This window comes from Anomaloglossus baeobatrachus, chromosome 6 (assembly GCF_048569485.1).
Source record: "Anomaloglossus baeobatrachus isolate aAnoBae1 chromosome 6, aAnoBae1.hap1, whole genome shotgun sequence".
Classification (NCBI taxonomy): domain Eukaryota; kingdom Metazoa; phylum Chordata; class Amphibia; order Anura; family Aromobatidae; genus Anomaloglossus; species Anomaloglossus baeobatrachus.
This window is the reverse complement of record NC_134358.1, coordinates 582,670,888-582,689,058: the sequence shown is the minus strand read 5'-3', so window position 1 is coordinate 582,689,058 and position 18,171 is coordinate 582,670,888. Positions and strand designations below refer to the sequence as shown.

General features: G+C 48.4%; 1 protein-coding gene across 6 annotated transcripts in view; it reads right to left on the bottom strand.

The window, feature by feature from the left end:
- The window catches only part of ASB10 (ankyrin repeat and SOCS box containing 10), a 187,331-nt gene that overhangs the window by 116,799 nt on the left and 52,361 nt on the right, over positions 1-18,171 (bottom strand). For all 6 annotated transcript variants that reach the window (XM_075315944.1, XM_075315943.1, XM_075315947.1 and 3 more), the window contains one exon: positions 16,400-16,667. In XM_075315944.1, coding sequence (XP_075172059.1) covers positions 16,400-16,667 — 268 coding nt within the window. The remainder of the gene's footprint in view (positions 1-16,399; positions 16,668-18,171) is intronic.

Sequence of the window (18,171 nt, the reverse complement as noted above, 5' to 3'; positions counted from 1 at the left end):
ATTCCATCCGGTTTGCGTTTTAGTTGGACCATCATTTATTTTTCAACAGGACAATGACCTCAAACACACCTTCAGGCTGTGTAAGGGCTATTTGACTAAAAAGGAGAGTGATGGGGTGCTACGCCAGATGACCTGGCCTCCACAGTCACCAGACCTGAACCCAATCGAGATGGTTTGGGGTGAGCTGGACCGCAGAGTGAAGGCAAAAGAGCCAACAAGTGCTAAGCATCTCTGAGAACTCCTTCAAAACTGTTGGAAGACTATTTCCGGTGACTACCTCTTGAAGCTCATCAAGAGAATGCCAAGAGTGTGCAAAGTAGTAATCAAAGCAAAAGGTGGCTACTGTGAAGAGCCTAGAATATAAGACATATTTTCAGTTGTTTCACACTTTTTTGTTAAGTATTTCATTCCACATGTGTTAATTCATAGTTTTGATGCCTTCAATGTGAATCTACAATTTTCAGGGTTGTGAAAATAAAGAAAACTCTTTGAATGAGAAGGAGTGTCCAAACCTTTGGTCTGTACTGTATGCTGGATGAATTGGTCAGCGAAAACCGGAGCGGAAGGTAAGCTGGTGAGCGGCGTAAAATGGGTCATTTTAGAAAACCTGTGCACCATGGCCCAGATGACGGTACACCCAAAAGACTTCAGCAGGTCTGTGATAAAGTCCATCCCGATGTGTTGCCATGGAGCAGACGGCATCTGTACAGGAAGCAGAGGGCTTGCAGGAAGTGTCTTTGGAGTCTTATTCCAAGCTCAAGAAGGATAAGATGAGATGACCGTCCTGTCATAGCTTAGACCACCAGTAATGCTGAGAGATCAGCTGCAGGGATTTCTTCTGACCGACATGTCCCGCCAGTCTAGAGGAGTGACCCCACCAAAGGATTCGTTCTCTATCAGCCTCCGCGAGAAACGTCTTAACCGGGGGAACTTCAACTTGGGCCACCATCAGCTTGGAAGACTCTATGATGTGCTGAGGCTTTTGCTTCTGGTCCACCAACAGGAATGACTCAGACAGCGCATCGGCCTTGATGTTCTTCACAGCACGATGGAAGTGCATGACAAAGTCGAAGTGGATGAAGAACAGAGAGCATCGGGCCTCTTGTGGGTTCACCTCCTGAGCCGACTGGAGGTAGGACAGGTTCTTGTGGTCGGTGTAGATGATTGGATGCACCGAACTCTCCAGCAGGTATCACCACTACTCCAGGGCTAACTTAATAGCCAGCAACTCTCGTCGCCAATCATGTCATTCTACTCCGCTGGAGATAAAGACCTGGAAAAGAAGCTACAGGTCACTGTCTTACCCTCGGCTGTCTTCTGTGCAACAACCGCACCGGCACTGGAGGAAGAGGCATCCACCTGGAGGATAAACTGCTTGCTGGTCTCAGATCTATGCAGCGCTGGAGCAAAGGCCCGTTTGAGCGACAAGAAAGAGTTTTCCTCTTCTGAGGTCCACATCTTCAGATTCTCTCCTTTGCGGGTCAGAGCTGAGATGGGACAGACCAGAGATGAAAAGTGCGAGATGAACTGCCTGTAATAATTGGTAAACCCCCAAATCTGCTGCATAGCCTTCAGCCCATCCGGACAGGGCCACTTTAGTATGGCCGAAACCTTGTCCGGATCCATCTTTAGACTGGTATTGGAGACTATGTAGCCTAAGAAAGGCAACGAGGTCTGCTCTAACAGACACTTCTCGAGTTTAGCATAGAGGCGGGTCTCCTTTAACCTCTGAAGGACCAGACGAACATTCCTCCGGTGGGTATGCAGATCTGGGGAAAAGATGATAATGTTGTCTAGGTACACTACCATACAAGTGTAGAGAAGATCGTGGAATATATCACTCATGAATTCCTGGAAGACTGCGAGGGCATTACTAAGCCCGAAGGGCATCACTCGATATTCATAGTGTCCATCACGAGTGTTGAAAGTAATCTTCCATTCATCAACCGGATCCAGACCAGATTGTATGCTCCCTGGAGATCAAGCTTAGAGAAGATTCTGGAGCCTCGAAGTCGGTCAAACAGTTCGGGAATAAGAGGCAGTGGGAATTTATTCTTCACAGTGATCTTATTCAGCCCTCGGTAGTCAATACAAATCCGAAGAGACCCGTCTTTTTTTTTAACAAAGCAGCCCACTCCAGAAAGAGAGGAAGACTTTTGGATGACGTCTCGGGCCAGGTTCTCCTTTACATATTCGGATATGGCTTGGGTCTCGATACGCCCTCAAGGAGGGGTAAACCTGGGGAGAAGGTTGATGTGACAGTCATATGACCTATGTGGTGGCAGCGTCTCAGCCTCCTTCTAGTCAAAGAAGTCGGCATCGGCATAGACCAAGTAAAGCGGGCTTTACACGCTACGAGTCACGTCGTAAGTGACGCACATCCGACATCGTTAGTGATATCGTAGCGTGTGACAGCTATGAACGAGCAGAAATACTCACCTTCTCGTTCATCGTTGACACGTCGCTCATTTTCTAAAAATCGAACGTCCTATTGTTCATTGTTCCCGAGGCAGCACATATTGCTCTGTGTGACACCCCGGGAACGATGAACACAGCTTACCTGCGTCCCGCCGGCAATGCTGAAGGAAGGAGGTGGGCGGGATGTTAACGTCCCGCTCATCTCCGCCCCTCCGCTTCTATTGGCCGGCCGCTGTGTGATCTCGCCGTGACGCCGAACGTCCCTCCCCCTTCAGGAAGTGGATGTTCGCTGCCCACAGCAAAGTCGTTTGGAAGGTAAGTACGTGTGACGGGGGGTTATAACATTGTGCGACACGGGCAACAATTTGCCCGTGCCGCACAAACGATGGGGGCAGGTGCGATCGTAAAAGCGATCGCACGAGAAATTCGCAGCCTTAAGCGGATAGCAGAACCGGGAGATTAGCCAGCGCTGCTGGCGGGTGAGAGGGAAAACCTGGGATCAGACACTTATCCTCTGGTGAGAGGCGCACTACCACAATATCTCCTAAATCCCAGTCGAATACCGACTTGTGCAACCAAAGCCACAGTAAGCCCAGTAGCAGAGCATAAGCCATTCCTAGAAGCATGTGAAAAGCATTCTTCTCAGAGTGCAATGATCCCACTTGCATCTCTACAGTCTCGGTGACAAACCGAATGGGATCAGAAAGAGGCCTCCTGTCCATGGAGGAGATAGGGATGGGATTGGAAAGGCAATGGACTGGAATCTGATGATGATCCAAAACAAACTGCTAGATAAAGTTCCCAGCGGAGGCGGAGTCCAGGAACGCATGTTCCGTAAACTAGGTGGAACCGCAGGACAGGGACACAGGGACATGGAGAAATGAAGAGGACTTCCCATGACCTAAGGTGGCCTCTCCAACAGACTCTAGGCTCGGTAGTTTCCCAGCTGCACAGGACAATCCTGAATCCGGTGCTTGACACTTCCAAAGTAGAAGCACCCTCCTGCCACTTGCCGGGTCTTCTGACATTGCCTGGACTCTGTGACGCGGTCCTCTTCCATGGGTTCGTGCAGAGTAGCGGTCTTGGTGGGATAAGGCAGCATGGGTCACTGGAAAGTGGGTGACAGATGCAAGGTTCTCCTCTCCCTCCCACGATGACCTCTCTGGCACACTACTGGAAGCATATGTCAACACGGATTGCCAAGGAAATCAGGGTGGAAGGCACGCCCTGGCTGGCCAGTTCGTACTTAATTCTACTGGACAATCCCTCCCAGAAGGCAACCACCAACACCTCATTGTTCCATCTGAGTTCGTAGGACAGGGTGCGAAACTTAATGGCGTACTGGCCAACCGTGATATTCCCCTGGTGGATTCTCGTGAGTGATGTGGCAGTAGAAGCGAGGCGTCCAGGTTCACATCAAATACCTTGTAGAAGGTAGATAGGAAGGCAGATAGGTGTTGGATGATCGGGTCATACTTCTCCCAGAGGGGATTAATCCATGCCAGGGCCTGTCTGGTCAAATGCGACATGAATGCCACTTCGGAGTGATCGGTCGCTAGTTGCAGAGGTGAAAGCTCGAAATGTAAGGAGCACTAATTCAAGAAATATCGGCATAGTCTTGGATATAATCCATACATTGGTGAGGAGGCCAAGCGAGATCTGGACAGGCATGCCAGTGGCCCTACTGGGTCTGGAGTTTCTAAGGGTGCCGGGTTCTGTAGGACGCACATACGGGAGTCCACGGACGCTATGTATTCAGACATGCGTCTCTGTGCTTTGTGCTGGCGGGAAAATTCCCCCTGTGGCTCGACAAGCTGGAGAGTGTCAGGGGATCCGGAGGCTTGCATGGGCGCCAGATGGGATTCAACGGATTTCATATATGTTACAACTTCACCTGGGTATCTCGTTGCCAGGTGAGCTCCTGCTGCATGTCTGCCACGAGAATAGGCTTGCTCCCAGTAGAGTCCATGGCCTGAGCAAAAATTGTTATGGTCGTCAAGGGGTGGCGAGCTTCCGGGAGTGGACCCAATGGGCCGTACACCGGACTACCCTGGAAGAGCTAACCTTGAGCTAACCCCTATTCAGGGATTGTCAGGCGCAGCCCGAGGGGGCCTAAATGCACGACAGCCAGGACCAGTGGTATCGGTTTTAACAGACAGGAGAGTCTCTGAAGTCCGATACGGATTTGCTCTGATGTGGCACAGAGGTAGTAACTCAGACATGGCGGCACGGAGGTGATTACTCAGAAGTCGCGGCACGAGGTGATGAGTCAGATGTGGCGGCACGGAGGAGGTTGTAGCAAACAGGCTCTAGGAAGAGACACAGATTAGAGGGTACAAGTAACTGGTACTAAGACACGACATGCAAGAACACAGAGAACACAGAACTAGACACAGTAACAGGTACAGGACTTGAGAACTAGCAATGCATTATGCATAGGCAACCAACGAAGCTCAGGCATCTTACCTAATTAGAGAATGCCTTAAATACCCACAGGGTGAATGCTGACCTCAGGGATCACTTCCGGGTAATAGGACGCCAGCCCTTTAAGAAAGGAGATGTGGCCGCATGCACACCTTTTGTGCACTCACAGAAGGCCTGCGTGCAGCCTGGAAGCAAGAAGAGGCTGTGTCATTTTCCCGGGGCAGGAACCGGATACCTGGGACCGCTAGACAGGAGAACGACACCCCCATCAAGGCATGGGAGCGGGAGCGTGCAGGGGTGCCGCTCCGGGACCAGGCTCTACATCATGTCTTGGAAGCTGCTGATAGTTTTATTGGCAACATCTGAGTTAATTAGAGACACACCTGTGGATGTATTTTAATGCACACCTGAAACACACGGCTTCTTTGGGTAGCATCATGGGAAAGTCAAAAGAAATCAGTCAAGATCTCAGGAAGAGAATTGTGGACTTGCACAAGTCTGGTTCATCCTTGGGTGCAAATTCAAGATACCTGAAGGTGCCTCGTTAATCTGTACAAACAATTATACACAAGTACAAACAAGATGGGAATGTCCAGCCATCATACCACTCAGGAAGGAGACGGGATCTGTGCACCAGAGATGAATGTGCTTTAGTCAGACATGTGCAGATCATCCGAAGCACAAAAGCAAAACACCTTGTGAAGATGCTGGTGGATGCTGGTAAGATTGTGTCATTATCCACAGTGAAACGAGCACCACAACATGGGCTGAAAGGCCACTCTGCCAGGAGGAAGCCACTACTCCAAAAGATACAGAAAAAAGCCAGATTAATATTTGCAAATGTACACAGGAACAAAGACCTTAATTTTTGGAGACGTCCTGTGATCTGCTGGAACTAAAATTGAAATGTTTGTCCATAATAATGACCATCGTTTGGAGGAAAAAGTGAGAAACTTTGAACCTAAGCCTAAGAACACCATGCCAACTGTGAAACACGGGGGCGGCAGCATCATGTTGTGGGGTTGTTTTGAAGCAGGAGGGATCGATGCACTTCACAAAATAGATGGCATCATAAGGAAAGAAGATTATGTGGCAATACTGAAGAACATCTCAAGACATCAGCCAGGAACTTAAGCTTGGGCGGAAATGGTTCTTCCAAATGGACAATGACTGAAGTTACTGCCAAACTGGTCACAAAGTGGCTTAAGAATAACAAAGTCAATGTTTTGGAGTGGCCATCATAAAGCCCAGATCTCAGTCCTATGGAAAGTGTATGGGCAAAGCAGAAAAGGCCGGAGCGAGCAGTGACCTCCAAACACGGCTCAGCTACACCAGTTCTGTCAGGAGGAATTGGCCCAAATTCCACCAACTATTGTGAGAAGCTTGTGGAAGGAGATCCAAAACGCTTCACCTAAGTCATTGTAATGCATTGGTAGTGATGGGATGATCAGACTGCAGGTCAGAAAACACAGTATGCCAGGCACACTTCATGCTAGCTGTCATGCCACCATACACCCTTAAGGGCCAGGGTACTTTTCACCCGCCTTCCGGTCCTTGTATGGCAGAGCCCTTCCTAGGTGACAATAGCGGAGTGGCTGGTGGCTGGACACAAAGGCCACAGTCTGATCAAAAGCAGCAGTACCAGCTAGGAAGGTAGTAACCACCACACAAGTATAAGGGGAGGCGAGGGACAAAACCAAGAGACCAAAGCAGAGCGCAAACCAGCAGCACAAACTACTAACCTTCCTACCCAGGCACAACTGAACATAATTAGCACTGACCAGAGGGCGTGGCGGGTTTATATATCCCTCTCCTGGGTCAGCACTAACCAGAGGGTGTGGCGGGTGTATATATCCCTGTTCTGGGTCAGCACTGACCAAAGCAGATTGCGGGTTTATATATCCCTCTCCTGGGTCAGCACTAACCAGAGGGTGTGGCGGGTGTATATATCCCTCTTCTGGGTCAGCACTGACTAGAGGGTGTGGCGAGTTTATATATCCCTCTCCTGGGTCAGCTGACACTGCTGAGGTAACTCAGTCTCCACCTTCAATCCACACTGGCAAAGGAAAGGGAGAAAAATTGACTGGAAGGAACCACCCAGCACCTTGCTGATCCAGAAGACCCGGCGTGACCCTGGCAACAGCTGATACTAGAGGACCTGGCGTCCCATATTCCCTGACAAGAGCTGATACTAGAGGACCCGGCGTCCCATATTCCCTGACAACAGCTGATACTAGAGGACCCGGCATCCCATATTCCCTGACAACAGCTGATACTAGAGGACCCGGCGTCCCATATTCCCTGACAACAGCTGATACTAGAGGACCCGGCGTCCCATATTCCCTGACAACAGCTGATACTAGAGGACCCGGCATCCCATATTCCCTGACAACAGCTGATACTAGAGGACCCGGCGTCCCATATTCCCTGGCAACAGCTGATACTAGAGGACCCGGCATCCCATATTCCCTGACAACAGCTGATACTAGAGGACCCGGCGTCCCATATTCCCTGGCAACAGCTGATACTAGAGGACCCGGCGTCCCATATTCCCTGACAACAGCTGATACTAGAGGACCCGGCATCCCATATTCCCTGACAACAGCTGATACTAGAGGACCCGGCATCCCATATTCCCTGACAACAGCTGATACTAGAGGACCCGGCGTCCCATATTCCCTGACAACAGCTGATACTAGAGGACCCGGCGTCCCATATTCCCTGACAACAGCTGATACTAGAGGACCCGGCGTCCCATATTCCCTGACAACAGCTGATACTAGAGGACCCGGCGTCCTGGGAGGCCTTTGTCTATGGGGACATAGGTGGACACCTGGGGTGTCACTAACCACTAATGTGATTAACCCACACCTGTGAGCAGAGCCGTGTAAAGAGTGACCTGGTGTTTGCGGCTTTTGCTGTGTACACTGGATCCCTGTTACTGCAGCATCCGTCCTGTAATCGTGATGTGGCCGCCATTACAATGTGAGGCCTGATTTGCCGCTATCATTGTCACATTGTGTCTAATCTGATGCTGGTTCTGTTTGGCGGCCCGGTGACTTTGGACTATCGGACGGACCTTACACAAGAGTATATTCCATATGATGCATTTTTCCATATCCATAGTGTCGGTCCAAAGCGGGGTTGGTATTCATATCTAGTCTGTGTAACCCACGGTTTCTATTTACTTTCTGCGGTTTGTCAGATTTGTATTTATATGAAGTGCTATGTATATTCATATTTTACCACTAGACCTTTATATGACATTTGTGGACATTTATCCTGATGATCCCCCATTCCCATCTATGTGGGGAGAGAAACGCATAGAGGCGGATTTGCTCTGAAATGTGTTCTGACCGTACTTTTTTAATCTTACCAATAAAGGTTATATTTTAATACAGCTTGGGGTAATTTTTTCCGGCTTAAAAGTAAAAAAAACCACAAACACTGAAAAAATCCTTTATTTGGAAAAAAGACAAAAAAACTCCTCTTTTACCACTTCCATTAACCCCAAAACACACCTGCAGGTCCAATCTAATCAACACAAGGTCCCACGACGATTCAGCTCTGCTACATCTGAAATTACAATGTGCGATCATGAACATGTCCACACACTGTAGCTACAGGCTGAGAATGAGCTGCAATCAGCGGTGACCTCACTCAGGTTAGTTGCAGTCACAGCTGGAGGTTCCCACAGTCCTCCACCTGTGACTGCAGCTAACCTGAACTCAGGTGGGGTCACTGAGTTTAATGAAGTACACTGAGCTCCGGTTACCTGCAGTCACAGGTGGAGGGCCATGGGAACCTCCAGCTGTGACTGCAACTAACCTGAGTGACATCATGACATCATGTAATGTCAGTGACGTCATGCAACAGTGTATTTTGTCTCACTGTTATGCTCTACCCCCTTCTGATGTATATTTGTTTTTGTATCCTCCTTTCTCTGCTTGCATTTGAGTATTAGGATCAGTAAGGGCAAGCCTTCGAGGAATGGGAGCACCACTTCTATTGTTTAGGGTGTTTTCACTCAGTGGTTAGGATGGTGACAGTTTTTTGGGGGGTTAACTTATGCCCTTATCACCTTGTTGTTATTGGTGAGACGGCATACGTTTTGCGTGTTTCCAAATATCTGTTGTATTGCCTGTATTTTCTATGTTTGTCTCAGGGCTACTAGTTTCTGTCATCCCTTACTTTTCTATACTTACCAATAAAGGTTATATTTTAAAACAGCTTGGGGTAATTTTTTCCAGTTTGAAAGTAAATAAACACAAGCACCAAAAAAATCCTTTATTTGGAATAAAAAAAATAAAAACTCCCTCCTTCACCACTTTATTAACCCCAAAAGACACCTGCAAGTTCGACGTAATCCACACGAGGTCCCATGATGTTTCACCTCTGCTACATCTGAAATACAGCGCGCAATCATTGTACATGTCCGAAAGCTTCAACTGCAGGCAGAGAATGAGCAGCAATCAGCGATGATGTCACTCAGGTTAGTTGCAGTCACAGCTAGAGGTTCACCTGTGACTGCAGGTAACTTGGCTCAGTGTACTTCATTAAACTCACTGACCCCATCTGAGGTCAAGTTAGCTGTGGTCACAGGTGGATGACTGTGGGAATCTCTAGCTGTTACCACAACAGGTCACCGCTGATCGCGGCTCATTCTCTGCCTGCAGTTACAGCGTGCGGACATATTCCATGATCGCGCATTGTAATTTCAGATGTAGCAGAGCTGAATCATCGTGGGACCTTGTGTGGATTACATCGAACCTGCAGGTGTGTTTTGGGGTTAATAAAGTGGTGAAAGAGGGTGTTTTTTTGTTGTATTCCAAATAAAGAATTTTTTCAGTGTTTGTGTTTATTTACTTTGACTTACAGATTAGTAATGGGGAGGATCTCATAGACCCTCCCCATTACTAATCTAGGGCGACAATCCTTGGAGGCTGCAGGCTGCTATTTTTAGGCTGGGCGCTAATAAGTATGGATCTCCCCAGCCTGAGCATACCACCCCCCAGCTGTCTGGCTTTATCATGGCTGGGTATTAAAATTAGGGGGACCGCACTTCATTTCTTAAAATGATTTATTTAAATTAAAAAAAAAGCTACATGCAGTTCCTAATATTTTGATATATAAACAATATAAGCGCACGCCTGCAGCCATGAGCTCTATCTGTGCTGGGTATCATAATATGGGGGGATCCTATGCCAGATATTTTATTTCTTTATTTTTATACCACAATAGATGCATATAGCATCTGTGATTGGAAACAGTCAGCTGACACACTATCATTCAGGGTGGGGGCTAATCTGACAGCAACCAATCACAGACACCAGTGGGCGGGGAAAGCAGTAAATATGTATGAGCCTATTGAGCATCCCCGGAAGTGAATGAACAGCCGTCGGAGCAGTTACAGCTGCACCGGAGCATCGGTAAGTACAGTGCGCTTGCTCCTATCCTCCTATCCCTTCTACCACCATTTTTGATCACCGGATTCTGGTCCCGATAGACTTATATGAGAACCATCATCCGTTCAGATATCCGGGAACAATCCCGTGACAGAACTGCATGTTTTTTAACCTTCTATCTATCAATACACCTCCCCCTGGTTTCCTCCCCAGTTTGGGCTTCCCCAAACTCCTAACATTCTATCTCCTCCAGTCTATGGCCACAGTCTGGTCAGGAGTATTGTAGTTGGTTCAGAGGAGGGTGTTGGAGGCTGGGGATGTGGTTATCCTAGGAAAAGGTGGCAGATGAATCTGTATCAAGGTGCTGTTTGGCTTGATTGCGGGTGATGGTGGTGACAAACTGACTGGAACTATCTTATCCTAGGTCATTCCCCAAAATAACAGGTGTGGGGAGGCCATCCATGAGCTCCACTTCAACCTCTCCCTGGTCGGTTCCCTAATCTAACCGCACATGTACCAGAGGGATGTCCGAGCACTGGCTGCCAGCCAGAGAGATGGTTACTTGGCAGCCCAGTAAATGGTGTTCAAGAGGAACAATATTTGGGCCTACCAGGGTGATGGAGGACTCAGTGTCTTGGTCTCGCAGTCCCTGGGCATGTATATTACCAACCTTAACTGGCTGGATGAGGCAATGGAGGTTGGCTGGTGTAGGATGTCTGACATGTCGTAGGGTGTGGATATATCACTTCCTCCGCTGCTGGTGTATCCGGGGGTACATCTCTCAGACCCCGATGGCTTGTCTCAGCAGATGTTGACCATCTGGGCTAGCAGACGGGCTCCAGGCATGGGGCCCTGGTTTTGGAGACAATCTTTGGCTATATGTCCAAGGCACCCTCACGTATAACAGCGACGTGGGTTATCCCCTTCACCCCGTCTATTTACAGTTTTTTGTTTTTTTGCTCCCCTTCTTCCGAGAGCTATAACTTTTTAATTTTTCTGTCAATCTTGCCATGTGAGGGCTTCTTTTTGCAGGATGAGTTGTACTTTTGAATGAGTTTTACATATAGTGTACTGGAAAACGGGAAAAATGTCCATGTGCAGTGAAATGACAAAAAAAAGTGCAATTGCACAATTGTTTTGGGGATGTTTTATTCACTATGTTCACTATATGGTAAAACTGCTGTGTCGGTGTGATGCCTCAGGTCGGTACGAGTTCGTAGATACCAAAATACTTTTTACTTTTGTCTATAGGGGGCTTTACACGCAGCGACATCGCTAGCGATGTCGTTGGTGAAAGCACCCACCCCCGTCGGTTGTGCATCACGGGCAAATCGCTGCCCGTGGCGCACAACATCGTTAGGATCCGTCACATGGACTTACCTGCCTAGCGACGTCGCTGTGGCCGGCGAACTGCCTCTTTTCTAAGGGGGAGGTTCGTTCGGCATCACAGCGGCGCCACTCAGCGGCCATCCAATAGAAGCGGAGGGGCGGAGATGAGCGGGCGGAATATCCAACCCACCTCCTTCCTCATTGTGGGCGGCCGCAGGTACTGTGTTGTTCCTCGTTCCTGTGGTGTCACACGCAACAACGTCGCTAACGATGCCAGATGTGCGTCACGGAATCCGTGACCCCGGCGATATATCGTTAGATACGTCGTTGCGTGTAACGGGGCCTTTAGGGGTTAGCAAAAAGTCAAACATTTGTCCAAAAAAACAGTAGCAATTTTGGCACCATTTTCTGCGACCTTTAGCGTTCTCATTTTTCGGGATCTGGGGTTCAGTGACGGCTTATTTTTTGCGTCTTGCGCTGACATTTTTAATTATTCCATTTTTGTGCAGATGCGACATTTTATTCGCCTGTTATTGCATTTTAAAAATGTTAAACTTAATTTTGGCCTTTGACATTTTTTTTCTTGCCACGCCGTGTACCGATCAAATGAATTGATTTTATATATTGATAGATCGTGCATGTCTGAATGTGGCGATACAAATATGTGTATATTTATTTTATTTTTTTAACAGTTTTGTTTTCAATGGGATGAATGGGGGGTGATTTGAACCACGTCCATTTAAATCACGCTGTCACATTTTGACAGCGTGATCTAAGTGGCAAGCAAGCGTGGGTGGATCACAGATCCACCCGCAACTGTTAGCCCCACGTCTGCTTATCAAATCAGCAGATATGTGCAGGGATCACCACCGGCTCAACGCAGCAGACGTCAGTGATTACCGCGACACTACTGATGAGGTGCCAGCACTTCATCGATCGTGAAGGTGTTAAGCAACTCACAGGCAAGAGTTGTAAACCTTTATCTTGGTTTGGCTTCTGCTGGCTAGTGGGATACTCCTGCTCTAGTCACTGAAGGATGATCGAGTACCTGGTTGAGGGGCCTACTGGGATTGGTGGGCATATCTGGTCTCTAGCAGGGTCGATAGGCTGTAAACTCGTCAGCCAACTGGGCTGGTTGCTCTGGGGCGTCAGGTTTACAGTTGGCTACCCATTCTCATATTTCTTTGGGTATCTTCTCCATAAGTTGTTCAAGCCTGTTCACGTCCCGGAAAGCAGCAGCGGAGTGGGCAGCCCAACCATCAAGCCAGTGGTTGCAGTGCAATATCTCTCTGGAGTAATGGTAAAAAGGGCCAACAGGGTGTCCTTAATAATCCCATAGTCCAGACAGTCCTGAGGCCCAAGTGATCATACAGCATCCATGGCCCGGCCACTCAAACTAGTGCATAGATATTTGGTCCAATCAGCTGTGGGCACCTAGTACATCAGCATCAGGTTCTCAAAGCTTTGCAGATGTTCATCTACCTCAGTGTTAGCATGTTCTTATAGCGGAGGTGATTTACTTGGGGTTGGACCATCATGGAGGTAGGGGCTGTTGCTGGGGTTAGGGGAACTGGAACTCCCAAATCTAATTCCAAAACATAAGCCCTCTGTCTGCTTGAGGCTCTGGGCCCAATTACGGCCAACAACTCCAGGATTCGGGCTGCTTGGGACTGGGTTGTTGATTGCAGACTGCCATGCGATACTTGATCTGGCACGCAGTTTAATTCCTCTGTGTCATCCTCGTCAGGGTCTTGTTTGTCTTCCTTAACGTTCGGGGATCCCAACTGACCAATTTCTGAATCAAATCTGACCAGGTGTCGGTGTCCCTAAAATTCAGACTGTTGAATCTGGCACAGCTCCTGTAGTTGCAGTTTTTTGTGGCGGCTGTATATCCATTCTGGTCCTTTTCTCAAGGTCATGCTGGTGGAGTTGGACATGGTGGCATCCGAAACCTGTATGCCTCACCTATGCCCTGCTAGGTATGCCTATATGCCTCTCTGGTTGTTGAGCTCTTGGTCTGTGTCTACGGACACCTGTCCTCTGCAGCTCCCCTGGATGAGCATGACTGAGTAGTGTCCTACTGCTGCAACCAGTTGTGGCGACTCGAGGGTCAGTGGGTGGTCTCATCCGCTGGCCTGGCTGCCTTCAAAAAGACCACACGGACCAGGGCTCATCCCGCTCTCCTTCCCCGTGAGCAGAACTCTACTCAGACAACACAGGGTGTGAGAACCACACATTGGTAAGATGTTATCTTGGTTCATTAACAGGCAAAAACATATCATGCATTCCCAGCAAGAACACAAAATGGTACAAGTGACAGAGTCTCACCTGTCCACCAGGGAGTAGAGTGTTTGTGACTTCGGGGCTTCTAGAGCCACTATCCCAGCCAGCAGAATCCCACTTTTGGTGGCCACTCACTGAGAAGAGATAGCAGCAAACTAAGGAAACTGACCGAGCACAGCATGATACAGTGGGGATAAAAGTATATAGTCAGCCACCAATTGTGCAAGTTCTCCTACTTATAAAGATGAGATTTGCCTGTAATTGACATCAAAGGTGACCACAACTATGAGAGGCAAAATGAGAAAACAAATCCAGAAAATCACCGCGTCTTATTTAGCAAGATTTTTTTTGCAAATTATGGTGGAAAATAAGTATTTACTCACCTAAAAACATGCAAGATTTCTGGCTGTCACAGACCTGTAACTTCTTCTTTAAAAGGCTCCTCTTCCTCCACTCATTACCTGTAGTAATGGCACTTGTTATCAGTATAAAAGACACCTGTCCACAACCTCAAACAGTCACACTCCAAACTTCACTATTGTGAAGACCAAAGAGCTGTCAAAGGACACCAGAAACAAAATTGTAACCCTTCACCAGGCTATGAAGAATAAATCTGATATAGGCAAGCAGCTTGGTGTGATAAAATCAACTGTGGGAGCAATAATAAGCAAATGGAAGACATACAAGACCACTGATAATCTCCTTCGATCTGGGGCTCCACGTAAGATCTAACCCCATGGGGTCAAAATGATCAGAAGAATGGTGAGCAAAAATCCCAGAACCACACAGGGGACCTAAAGAATGATCTGCATAGAGCTGGGACCACTGTAACAAAGGCTACCATCAGTAACACACTACCCCACCAGGGACTCAGATTCTGCAGTGCCAGACGTGTCCCCCTGGTTAAGCCAGTACATGTTCGGGCCCGTCTGAAGTTTGATAGAGAGCATTTGGATTATCCAGAAGAGTATTGGGAGAATGTCATATGGTCCGATGAAACCAATGTAGAACTGTTTGGTAGAAACACAACTCGTCGTGTTTGGAGGAGACAGAATGCTGAGTTGCATCCAAAGAACACCATACCTACTGTGAAACATGGGGGTGGCAACATCATGCTTTGGGGCTGTTTCTCTGCAAGGGGACAAGGACGACTGATCCGTGTACATGAAAGTATGAATGGGCCATGTATCGTGAGATTTTGAGGCAAACCTCCTTCCATCAGCAAGGGCATTGAAGATGAAACGTGGCTGGGTTTTTCAGCATAATGATCCCAAGCACACCGCCAGGGCAATGAAGGAGTGGCTTCATAAGAAGCATATGAAGGTCCTGGAGTGGCCTAGCCAGTCTCCAGATCTCAACCCCATAGAAAACCTTTGAAGGGAATTGAAAGTACGTGTTGCCCAAGCGACAGGCCTAAAACATCACTGCTCTAGAGAAAATCTGCATGGAGGAATGGGCCAACATACCACCAACAGTGAGTGCCAACCTTGTGAAGACTAACAGAAAACATTTCACCTTTGTCATTGCCAGCAAAGAATATAGAACAAAATATTGAGATCAACTTTTGTTACTGACCAAATACTTATTTTTCAACATAATTTGCAAAAAAATCTTCCAAATCAGACGCGGTGATTTTCTGCTTTTGTTTTCTCATTTTGTCTCATAGTTGTGGTCACCTATGATGACAATTACAGGCAAATCTCATCTTTATAAGGGGGAGAACTTGCACAATTGGGGACTAACTAATGACTTTTTTTCCCCACTGTATGTGCCAGGTGACCAAGTTGTCTCAACCTGGGTTTATGGGCTCAGCAATGAGCAGTGAAGCAGCTCTATTATCCTTCAGCTAGCACTATAAATTCTAGGCTGAAATCCTGTAGAATTAATCTCGATGCAGTTCTGCGATCCTCCAGCTGGAGCCATAGCTCCTAAGCTGAGGTCACGTAGAATATTCCTCTAGTGACAGTAGTAAGGCCCTTTCATACCCCTCAGTTCTCGTACAGGATTGGTTGGATATTGCGGTTCTCTCATTGGTCGCTAGTTCAATCCGACTGCATAATTTTCTTCTGAATTATGTAGTCAGAGGGGCTGAGGGAATACACATTTACAGACAATAGAGCGCCGATCAGTCTGCCAGGAGACAATGGCTAACTTCTCTTGATTTAACAAACAAAGGAAATAGATGTCCACCTTGATTAAGAACAGTTCACCCCCCCTCCCCCTCCCCCGCACAAGTGGCCAGACACTGAGTCATCACAGTGTGCAGTGTGTATATACTTACATGTGTGTGCAGTGGGTATTTTCTTACATGTGTATGTGCAGTGTGTATATTTTGATATGTGCAGTTTGTGTATATTTATGTCTGTGTACAGTGTGTATTTGTGTGTGTACAGGTGACATCATATGTGATCTCTGGGATGTTACATGGTACTGCATGCATTTATGCTATATATGTGGTGTTACATGGGACTGCAGATGACATCTATTTAGTGATACCTGGGGAGTTACATGGGGCTGCAGGAGGTGTGCTGAGGGCTTACCGGTAGGACTGTGGAGTCTTGCAGTGGTGCAGTGGAGAGAAGCCATCTTGGGACTGGATGTTGGGATTGGCGCCATGCTTCAGTAGGAGCTGCACACACTGGTTGTGACCATTCTCACAGGCGCCATGCAGAGCACTCTCCCCACCTGGAGTGAAGTCCACGTCTGCCCCCCGTTGAAGCAGGAGTCGGAGACAGTCTGTGTACCCACGACTCGCCGTCACGTAGAGAGGACACGTGAATTCTTCCTCGTATGTCAGAGACCAGATGCCTGTGGGGAAAAGAAGAGGCCTTTACTCAGCACCAGGTCACTGACTAATTGAGCCTCTTACTAATGGGGTCACTCTCTTCTGGGGTCTCTGACCCTACAAGTTTGAGACCACACAATTCAAAGACCCCAGAAGTCAGCGACCCTACAAGTCACAAAACCCCAAGAATGACTGACACAAGTCAGAGACCACAAAATGCAATCTTTCCTGGGGTCTCTGACTACTGGGGTCAGTCTTTCCTGAGATCTCTGATGTCTGGGGCCTTTAACGTCTGGGGCTTCTGACTACTGGGATCTATGACTTCTGGGCCTCTGACCTCTGGGGCCTCTGACCTCTAGGGTCACTGACTTCTGGGGTCTCTGACTTCTGGGGTCTCTGACTGCCGGAGTCTCTGACTTCTGGAGTCTCTGACGTCTCGGGATTCTGACCTCTGGGGCCTCTGACCTCTGGGGCCTCTGACCTCTGGGGCCTCTGTGGTCTGGGGTCTCTGACTGCTGGTGTCTCTGACATCTGGGGTCACTGACGTTTGGGGTCTCTGATGTCTGGTGTCTCTGACGTCTGGGGTCTCTGTCTTCTGGAGTCTCTCACTTCTGGGGTCTCTGACTTCTGGAGTCAGTCTTTCCTGAGGTGTCTGATGTCTGCGGTCATCAATTCCTGTAGTCTCTAACGTCTTGGGTCAGCCTGTCCTGGGGTGTGTGATTTATGGGTTTAGTCTGTCCTGTGGTCTCTGACTTCTGGAGTATTTGACTTCTGGGGCCTCTGACTTCTGGGGCCTCTGACTTCTGGGGCCTCTGACGTCTGGGGCCTCTGATGTCTGGGATCTCTGATGTCTGGGGCCTCTGACATCTGGGGCCTCTGACTTCTGGGGTCAGTCTTTCTTGAGGTGTCTGATGTCTGCGGTCATCCATTCCTGTAGTCTCTGACTTCTTGTGTCAGACTCCCCTGGGGTGTGTGATTTCTGGGTTCAGCCTGTCCTGTTGGGGTCTCTGACTGCTGGGTCTCTGATGTCTGGAGTCATTGACTTCTGGGGTCTCTGACGTCTGGGGCCTCTGTCTTCTGGAGTCTCTGACGTCTGGGGCCTCTGTCTTCTGGACTCTCTGTCTTCTGGAATCTCATTCTTCTGGAATCTCATTCTTCTGGACTCTCAGTCTTCTGGAATCTCAGTCTTCTGGAGTCTGTCTTCTGGAGTCTCTGACGTCTGGGGCCTCTGTCTTCTGGACTCTCTGTCTTCTGGACTCTCTGTCTTCTGGACTCTCTGTCTTCTGGACTCTCTGTCTTCTGGAATCTCAGTCTTCTGGAATCTCAGTCTTCTGGAGTCTGTCTTCTGGAGTCTCTGACGTCTGGGGCCTCTGTCTTCTGGACTCTCTGTCTTCTGGAATCTCAGTCTTCTGGAATCTCAGTCTTCTGGAGTCTGTCTTCTGAGCTCTCTGACCGCTGGAATCTCTGACTGCTGAGGTCGCTGACATCTGGGGTCTCTGACGTCTGGGGTCTCTGTCTTCTGGAATC